General features: G+C 48.8%; 1 protein-coding gene across 1 annotated transcript in view; it reads right to left on the reverse strand.

Annotated features, from left to right (window-relative positions):
* The window catches only part of PAOX (polyamine oxidase), a 72,360-nt gene extending 68,865 nt beyond the window's left edge, over window positions 1–3,495 (reverse strand). The window contains exon 1 of the mRNA XM_073596934.1: window positions 3,130–3,495. Coding sequence (XP_073453035.1) covers window positions 3,130–3,367 — 238 coding nt within the window. The 5' untranslated portion in view covers window positions 3,368–3,495. The remainder of the gene's footprint in view (window positions 1–3,129) is intronic.
* Window positions 3,496–10,311: the final 6,816 nt, after the last annotated feature.

A 10,311-nucleotide genomic window follows, 5' to 3' on the forward strand; every position in this document is an offset into this window, starting at 1 on the left:
AACCGCGGCCAGGTGACCTAGCGGACAACTGCAGCACCTGGACCAACCGGTCCTCCAATGCAGCAAAGACAGGGGGACTCTTCTCCCCTGGACCTTTTAGAAGCCAGAGATTCCTCTATTGGACCCATGGTTGCCTTGAGCAGCCTAGAGACAGGGGGTCCACTACTGGTGGAAGAGTCCACTACTAAAGGAGGGACTCTCCAAGGGGGTACCTTACAGCAAGTGTTCTTGGAAATGCCAAAGACACTCCCAGTCCTCATGAACAAATTTGTCAGAATAAGAGGGAGAGTTCGCCACGCAAAACAGTTTATCCAAATGGATACCAGCCCTCCGCCACAGCTACCGCTGCACTATCTCGAAAAGGTTCCCGCACAGACAAGTGCGAAAACCAGCGCCCCTCGACCGAGTCACTCCACAGCACAGGGCCCCTCACAGGGGCACAAACCTGGGTCCCCTTACAGGAGAGACAGACCCGGGGGCCCCCCACAGGGGAAACAGACCCGGGGGCCCCCCCACAGGGGAAACAGACCCGGGGGCCCCCCCACAGGGGAAACAGACCCGGGGGCCCCCCCACAGGGGAAACAGACCCGGGGGCCCCCCCACAGGGGAAACAGACCCTGGGGCCCCACACAGGGAACACAGACCCGGGGCCACCCACAGGGAACACAGACCCGGGGGCCCCCCACAGGGAACACAGACCCGGGGGCCCATCACAAGGAACACAGCCTTCCAGGGGACACAGACCCGGGGGCCCCCCACAGGGGGCACAGACCCGGGGGCCCCCCCACAGGGAACACATACCCCGGGGCCCCCCCACAGGGAACACAGACCCGGGGGCCCCCCCACAGGGAACACAGACCCGGGGGCCCCCCACAGGGAACACAGACCCGGGGGCCCATCACAAGGAACACAGCCTTCCAGGGGACACAGACCCGGGGGCCCCCCACAGGGGGCACAGACCGGAGCCCCTCGCAGGGGGCACAAACCCCCGCATCGCCACCCTCAGGAAAGGGGGAGCCGCCATGAGGCCTAGCAGGCCGCAAAAGCCGCTGCCTAAATTTCCAGCTGCCCGCCGCGAGCACGCGGCCAGAGGGGGGACCGTGGGCTAAATATTTGGAAGCCGTGGCCCAGAGAACCCCTGGAGGGATCAACCACCCCAGGGAGTACCCCCGCCCCCCACTCTTCCAGGGAAGGAGAGGTGGGGGGCCCCTTACTTAACGCTCCAGTGAAGTGCGTGGGTAATGCTCCCAGACGGATCCTCCTCACCACCAAAGTGGGGGGCTGTAGACGAGTGGGGGTGTACCAAGATGGCCGCGACAGAACGCCACTTCGGTTGCATTTTCTGATGGTAGCAGTATTCTGATAGAACCCCGGGATTAATAACCGCCACGTTTGCTTGTGTCCTCAACCAAACTGTCAAACCATGAAATGGCTGGTGTCATAACTGATCACATGTGCAGTATCATGGCAGTTGTAGTTTAAACAGAAGCAGCATCCTTGGCTGTAAAGGAGAGGAGGATTTAATTCTGTTTTAGCCTAGGTTCACATATGTGCGATGCGGGAACCAGCATCCTTGGCTGTAAAGGAGAGGAGGGTTTAATTCTGTTTTAGCCTAGGTTCACATATGTGCGATGCGGGAACCAGCATCCTTGGCTGTAAAGGAGAGGAGGGTTTAATTCTGTTTTAGCCTAGGTTCACATATGTGCGATGCGGGAACCAGCATCCTTGGCTGTAAAGGAGAGGAGGGTTTAATTCTGCTTTAGCCTAGGTTCACATATGTGCGATGCGGGAACCAGCCCCAGTTCCCGCATTGCATCTCTCCTGCAGGCAGTTCACACTGCCCTCTGCAAACCGCTGCGGGTGTCAATACATTGTTAATGCCACCCCAAGATCGGTTCACAGATCGCAGTGCGATAGGTGAGAACACCCATGCGATCGTATTTCAGTGCGGGGAAAAAAACAGTCCCTGCACTATTTTTTCACGCATCTAATGCGAGTTCTGCCAAACAAAAGTATGGCTGAACTTGCACTGCACAGAGATCGCATGTGATCGGCACCTGCGGTCACATGCGATGTCTGAGATCGCACATATGTGAACCTAGGCTAAAGGCTGTCAGCAGATTGGCCTCTACAAACTCAGCAATGCCTAAAAATGCTTAAAATGAGAGAGAAACTGAGCATGTGCTTTACTTATTTTAGCCTAGGTGTCTATACACACATAGGCATTTAGAGGCAGAAAAATAAAAACAGCCAGTGCACCCAGGAGCAGCAGCATTTTGGCAAAAAAAAAGCTTGACATGTGTAAATGTGCATGAACGCTAGACGTGTTTACTCATTTCAATGGCCAGAATAAATTATGTGAATAATTCACATCCGGAACAGATGTGTCACAGATGTTATGAGTACGATTTATTCTTATTTGTTTAGATTGTTAGAAGTTCTCACACATATTTATCTATGAACTATTATTGGAGTGATATGATGTCTGATAAAAGCTATTCAGGTTTTGAGACAGTAATGCTCTTTTTATACTTTTTAAAATTATTTATACTTAAAAAAATAATTGTATATATATATATATATATATATATATATATATATATATATATATATATATATATATATATATATATATATATCTCGAGTGTGGTCCATTCCTGAGAGTTGCACCTATCTTTTATCTTTTCTGCGTTATGATATATATAGTAGCTCATGTAGATTTCATATATAGTAGTCTTGTGTAGTTTTTATATATAGTAGTCTAATGTAGTTTTTATATATAGTAGTCTAATGTAGTTTTCACATATAGTAGTTTTTATATATAGTAGTCTAATGTGTTTTTTATATATAGTAGTCTAATGTAGTTTTCATATATAGTAGTTTTTATATATAGTAGTCTAATGTAGTTTTCATATATAGTAGTACAGCCGATTTTCAAAAAACTGGTGTAAAGAGATTGCAGTTCATAGAATAGTTTTGTGTTCTCTGACTCTGCCTGGTATCTGGAGTGTCAGCACTGCCCTCTTGTGGACACTGTCTGTTAGTGCTCTCCTGCTATAGCATAATACACAGTGGGAGGAAAGCCTCCTATGTGAGGAAGTAATCGTCTAGCAGTGTGACCCGTATTACCAAAGCTCTGCGTCCGTATACGCCCTCCGGTCCTCCCTGAGGCCTCCAGGATCCTAATGTTATGGAAGCCATTCTGGTAGAGTTTCTCGGCAGCTCCGATCCCGGCAATGCCCGATCCTATGATGAGAACAGCAGATCTCTGGCGACCCATCGCCTCCTCCAGTTCTGACCCCAGAGACTGCTGATTGGGCTGGACGGAGAAGAAGACGAGGAGGGGGAGGAGCCTGCTGATTGGCATGTTGGACGATCCTAGAGGTGAGAGTGCGAAGTGCGGAGATACCTCAGAGGGCGAAGAGCGGGTAGAAGGAGCTCGGACTTCTGTGCTCCTCACACTCCAGACTGAGGACACTGAGATTGCACAACACAGAGTATTCCCAGCTGTTCTGGGCAGGAGATACATGTCATTTTTCTCACTCTTCCAATGTTTAAATGTTTCCACATTTCTGGCCCAGAGCATCAATACATCAATAAGCAGGGTTATCCGGGGACTCTGCAGCCCACCATGGAAAGTTCAGAGCCCAACACTTCACAAAAACCGTGTTCATCCCACAGCATTGCCTTCAATTCCAAACCACGACACCAGGTAATGATAGTTTTCATATTTATCACACAATGATGGATAGACCCATCAGCCATAATGTTATTAGAGCCAGAGGCTCTAATAGGCTTCAAAAAAGGTTGGGTTTGGGGCGCAGAGCACTGTGTCCCGATCCCACCCTGTTGTGTGACTATAGCAAATGAATCTTCGCTATTTTCACACTAAAGGTTCTTCTCCGCCAATCAGGAGGCAGGTCACTTCTTGACAACTCGTGAGAACTGTTTTCTGATTGACCTATGCGTCAGGCGATCCTTTTGGATGCCTAGCACTTGGAAGAGCAGGTGGAAGAGGAACAGTACGATGGAGGAGTGGACACCGGAGCCACCGCTCCCCGCACCTCCTGGGAGAAGGAGGAGAGGAGATCACAGCCCGGACCTACAGTACGCTGTGAGAAGGAGCAGACACCGGAGCTGCAGCTCCCCGCACCTCTGGGCCTCCGCTCCCTGCACCTCTGGGCCTCCGCTCCCCGCACCTCTGGGCCTCCGCTCCCCGCACCTCTGGGCCTCCGCTCCCCGCACCTCTGGGCCTCCGCTCCCCGCACCTCCTGGGAGAAGGAGGAGAGGAGATGACAGCCCGGACCTACAGTACGTTGTGAGAAGGTGCAGACACCGTAGCCGCAGCTCCCCGCACCTCTGGGCCGTTGCTCCCTGCACCTCTGGGCTGTCACTCCCCGCACCTCTGGGCCGTCGCTCCCAGCACCTCTGGGCCGTTGCTCCCCGCACCTCTGGGCCTCCGCTCCCCGCACCTCTGGGCCTCCGCTCCCTGCACCTCTGGGCCTCCGCTCCCCGCACCTCTGGGCCGTCGCTCCCCGCACCTCTGGGCCACCGCTCCCCGCACCTCCTGGGAGAAGGAGGAGAGGAGATGACAGCCCGGACCTACAGTACGTTGTGAGAAGGTGCAGACACCGTAGCCGCAGCTCCCCGCACCTCTGGGCCGTTGCTCCCTGCACCTCTGGGCTGTCACTCCCCGCACCTCTGGGCCGTCGCTCCCAGCACCTCTGGGCCGTTGCTCCCCGCACCTCTGGGCCTCTGCTCCCCGCACCTCTGGGCCGTCGCTCCCCACACCTCTGGGCCGTTGCTCCCAGCACCTCTGGGCCGTCGCTCCCCGCACCTCTGGGCCGTCGCTCCCCGCACCTCTGGGCCGTCGTTCCCCGCACCTCTGGGCCTCCGCTCCCTGTACTTCTGGGCCTCCGCTCCCCGCACCTCTGGGCCGTCACTCCCCGCACCTCTGGGCCTCCGCTCCCCACACCTCTGGGCCGTCACTCCCCGCACCTCTGGGCCTCCGCTCCCCACACCTCTAGGCCGTTGTTCCCCACACCTCTGGGCCTCCGCTCCCCGCACCTCTGGGCCTCCGCTCCCCACACCTCTAGGCCGTTGTTCCCCACACCTCTGGGCCTCTGCTCCCCACACCTCTGGGCCTCCGCTCCCCGCACCTCTGGGCCTCCGCTCCCCGCACCTCTGGGCCTCAGCTCCCCGCACCTCTGGGCCATTGTTCGCCACACCTCTGGGCCTCCGCTCCCCACACCTCTGGGCCTCCGCTCCCCGCACCTCTGGGCCTCCGCTCCCCGCACCTCTGGGCCTCCGCTCCCCGCACCTCTGGGCCGTTGTTCGCCACACCTCTGGGCCTCCGCTCCCCGAACCTCTGGGCCGTTGTTCCCCACACCTCTGGGCCTCCGCTCCCCGCACCTCTGGGCCATTGTTCCACGCACCTCTGGGCCTCCGCTCCCCGCACCTCTAGGCCGTTGTTCCCCACACCTCTGGGCCTCCGCTCCCCGCACCTCTGGGCCTCCGCTCCCCGCACCTCTGGGCCTCCGCTCCCCGCACCTCTGGGCCGTTGTTCACCACACCTCTGGGCCTCCGCTCCCCACACCTCTGGGCCCCCGCTCCCCGCCCCTCTGGGCCTCCGCTCCCCGCACCTCTGGGCCGTTGTTCCCCACACCTCTGGGCCTCCGCTCTCCGCACCTCTGGCCCATCGTTCCACGCACCTCTGGGCCTCCGCTCTCCGCACCTCTGGGCCGTTGTTCGCCACACCTCTGGGCCTCCGCTCCCCGCACCTCTGGGCCATTGTTCCACGCACCTCTGGGCCTCCGCTCCCTGCACCTCTAGGCCGTTGTTCCCCGCACCTCTGGGCCTCCGCTCCCCACACCTCTGGGCCTCCGCTCCCCGCACCTCTGGGCCTCCGCTCCCCGCACCTCTGGGCCTCCGCTCCCCGCACCTCTGGGCCGTTGTTCGCCACACCTCTGGGCCTCCGCTCCCCACACCTCTGGGCCTCCGCTCCCCTCTGGGCCTCCGCTCCCCGCACCTCTGGGACGTTGTTCGCCACACCTCTGGGCCTCCGCTCCCCGCACCTCTGGGCCTCCGCTCCCCGCACCTCTGGGCCGTTGTTCCCCACCCCTCTGGGCCTCCGCTCCCCGCACCTCCGGGCCATCGTTCCACGCACCTCTGGGTCTCCGCTCCCCGCACATCTGGACCATCGCTCCCCACACCTTCGGGAGGAAAGGAGATCACAGCCATGATAGGGTAAGTGACAGGGTCATGGGGGGTGCTGTCATTGCCGCGCCGTCGGCTGCCCCGTGGGGGGGGGGTGCCGGCAGTGCCGCCCCCCCAAATTAAAAGCTGCTTTTAACACATCTGTTTCAGGGACAACATGTTCACTTCTTGCCTAACACATCTCTAGTGAACGCCTCATTAAGGATGAGCTCAGGCGTGTTCGCACAGCCCACGTGCAGAGCCCGCCAGGAAGTCGGCACTGCGCTGCGCTAATCACAGGCAGTGAGACATTGTCCCGATGCGCGGCTGCAGAGATCGGGAAATATTATATATAAAACACAAAGCGCTGTGATGCTAAATAGCTGATAATTACACATAAAACCAAGTGAGGCTGCTATCAAAAGAGAGTGTTTTCAGAGTCACTTAAAAAGAATAAATAATGATATTTGAAGCGCTTCACAATGTGCATGAAAATGAATATATAAGAATAAATATAAATAGTCAAATAAATCCAGCGGTGAGTAAAAATTCCTATAAAATCCAGCAATCAAAATAGTGTAAAATTATAAAAAATTAGTGACACCAAATGTGTAAAAAATTCACATAAAAAATCCACATAAAAATAAATATATAGGGATGTATTCAGAAGGTTCAATTATACAGGTGTAGAATCCTGATTGGTATAGAGCTTTTGATCACTAGCAAAGCTGTTTAAAAACACTTGCTTAATTAAGGTGCTCATTGATAGTACCAATGTGTTTTTTGCTTCTATTCACAACCAATGTGAGAATCATAAACAGGCAGATAAGAGAAAAAAACCAATCATTGTGCAATAGTTAGGATACCAAGGTACACAGGCAAACTTCAATCCACTCACGTGTGCCTTATAATGATAAGGCATATGCAGGTTTTACTATAGCAGTCAGCCGCCTTAGACAGGAGCAGATTCAGTGCAGTACACTGTGTGAAACTGCTGATCTGCACCGAGCTTCCTTGGCTCCTCCCACGCGTTACATCACAGTCACGTGACTTTTTCAAGGATAATACAAGCTCTGACGGACTCAGCTTTATAGCACAACAGCAGAGTGGTTGCCATGTCTACAGCATGAGTTTGTCATCATTCTGCTTCCTGCATAAACTTCAATCCTGTTAGAACCTACTTTTATTAGACATGTAATTCATATGAATATCGTTGGTTTATCAAAACCACAATTCAATGTGTAAAAAACGCAGTGTGTAAAAAGTAAAAAATATATATATTGAGATCTCTAATCACGTTTAATTCTTCAACTCCCTCCAGTGGTCACAATTGGTATAACATCTCACAGAGGGAGTATATGGCAAAGCATTGTCTCTAATGGTTTTGATAATTGACCAGTGCCCCATGATATCACAAAAATGGGGTATCCACATGCTCTGCTCATAAATGTATGGAAAACGGAGTAAACAAGATGACATGATATATATATATATATATATATATATATATATATATATATATATATATATATATATATATATATATATATAAAATATACATATATAAAATTAAAATAAGATATGATATAAGAAATAGGGAAATAATATTAAAATATAAAATTAAAATCTAAAAATTCCATGATAGAATATTGCAAAAATGGATGATGACCATTATTAATATGCTAGAACTGAACCAAATATTGCCACTCAGAAAAAACTGGTATTGGACAAATAATGAGAATATTGGACCAAAAAATAAATAAAAATAAAAAATAAAAAATATTAAAATAAAATATATACCATAAAAATATATATATATATATAGATCTGAAAAACCTCTAAAAATCAGAAATAAAACAATTCAGGTCGAATTCAATGTTCAAACCATGGGGTTCTAATGTACCCATCTGGAATATCCATTTGGATTCATTCTTGCTGAGTTCCCTCACTTTATGGGAACCCCTCCAATGAGCCTTATACTTTTGAATAGCCCAGAATTGGAGACCCCTAGGGTCTCTATTATGATACCTATCAAAATGTTTTGAAACACTGTGTTTTGGATAGCCTTTTCTAATGTTCTGGATATGCTCTCTTATTCTCTTCCACATTGGTCGCTTCGTTCTGCCAATGTATTGGAGGGAGCAGGAGCACTGTAAAGCATATACCACCCCCTCAGTCCTGCAAGATATAAAATCCTTTATTTCAAATTCTTGTCCAGTATTTGTTGAAGAAAATTTCTGACATCTGTATCCATTTTGATTAGTATTTATGCAGGCATAACACCTTTTACAGGGATAGAATCCTTTACCCTGAAAAAAGGTTAAATCAGTTATTCTCTTGGGTGGGTTGGGTACATTTTTAGCTATGATGTCCCTTAGAGTTGGAGCTCGTCTATAAATGAATCTCGGTTTTTCTGGGAGTATATTTGCCAAAGTAGTATCAGTTTTTAAAATAGACCAATGTCTTTTTATAATTCTCTCCATCCTCCTGTATTGTATACTGAAGTCCATTATCAGAGGTATGTCATCTGTTTTGTCATTTACCTTGATTTTATCTTGGATCAGCGCTTCTCTTGAGGTTTGATTGACTTCTGTTATTTTTTCTTCTATAAAACATTTATTGTACCCTTTTTCTTCAAACCTTTTACCTATCCACTGAGCTTGTTTAAGATAGTCATTATTTTCTGAACAATTTCTCCGTAAGCGAATAAACTGGCCCTTCGGAATGTTGATTAACCATGGCTCATAGTGGCAACTCGTTACTGGTATATAGCTGTTCCTTTCCATCGGTTTGAAGAAAGTTTTTGTGCTGATGATATTGGCTGTTAGTTCTATTTCAAGATCAAGGAACTGGATTTTAGTCTCACTAATTTGATGTTCAAGTTTAATATTTTTTTGGTTCATATTCAAACGTTGGAAAAAGGATCTTAAACTCAGTTCATCACCCTTCCAAATAAAAATACAATCGTCTATGAATCTTTTATATAGAACCAGTTCCTTTGGAGTATTTAAAAAGATGGCATCCTCCTCCCATTTTGCCATGAATATGTTGGCTACACTTGAGGCATATTTAGCTCCCATCCCAATACCCGTTAGTTGTCGAAAATAATTGTCATTATACCAGAAGTAGTTATATTGAATACCAAAGGCCAGGCTTCTAAGAAGAAATCTTTTCTGTTTAGAAATGAGATGGCTGAATGAATCCATAGCCCATTTAGATGCTTCTATTGCATCGCTATGTTCAATTATTGTGTACAGTGAAGCAACATCAGCAGTTGCTAACAGATATCTTCCATTAGGGTCCAGGGTCAGAGATTTTAATATTTGTAATAAATGTTTGGTATCACGTAGATAAGCTTTAGTGTTAGGTACTAGGGGTTGCAAGAATTTGTCCACATATTCCCCTAGTCTTGCATTGATCGATTGAATCCCATTAATGATGGGTCTTCCTGGTGGTGCCTCAGCATTCTTATGGATCTTCGGGATGGTGTAAATGGTTGGAACTCTACATGTATCCGATACTAAATATCTAGATTCTTTTTTGGATAGAATATTTTTGTTGATTCCTTTTTGAATCAAAGAGGACAGATCTCGTTTGTATTCTCTAGTAGGATTGCTACTGAGTTTCAGATATGTGTTATTATCGTTAAGTTGTCCCATCAGTTCCTGGTGGTAGTATTCCTTTGTTAGTACTACAATGGTGCCCCCTTTGTCGGCCGGTCTAATTATAATATCTTTATTTGCTTCCAATTGTTTTATACCTTGTTGTATATGCTGGGATTCCGAGATTCTACTGAACTTGAGTTGTTCCAGGTCTTTGATCACCATTTTTTTAAACACCTCAATATGTTCATTATTTGTAGAGGGTGGATTGAATAGTGACTTATTTCTTATTTCTTGAGAAGATTGAGATGGGATGTACCTATCTGTGATGGTTTGACAGATCAAGACGCAACTAATGAGTGGTATACTTTTTTTAATGAAAATTTTTTAACGATAAAGGTCTGGATCTAGTACATTTTGCCTTAAAAAGGAAACAAAGGAAATTAAACATGATTAACCAGCAAATTGCTGAATGCAAAACCATACTGGACCCTTTTAAAGAGACAGCACCTTT

This window comes from Aquarana catesbeiana, linkage group LG08 (genome assembly GCF_042186555.1).
Source record: "Aquarana catesbeiana isolate 2022-GZ linkage group LG08, ASM4218655v1, whole genome shotgun sequence".
Classification (NCBI taxonomy): domain Eukaryota; kingdom Metazoa; phylum Chordata; class Amphibia; order Anura; family Ranidae; genus Aquarana; species Aquarana catesbeiana.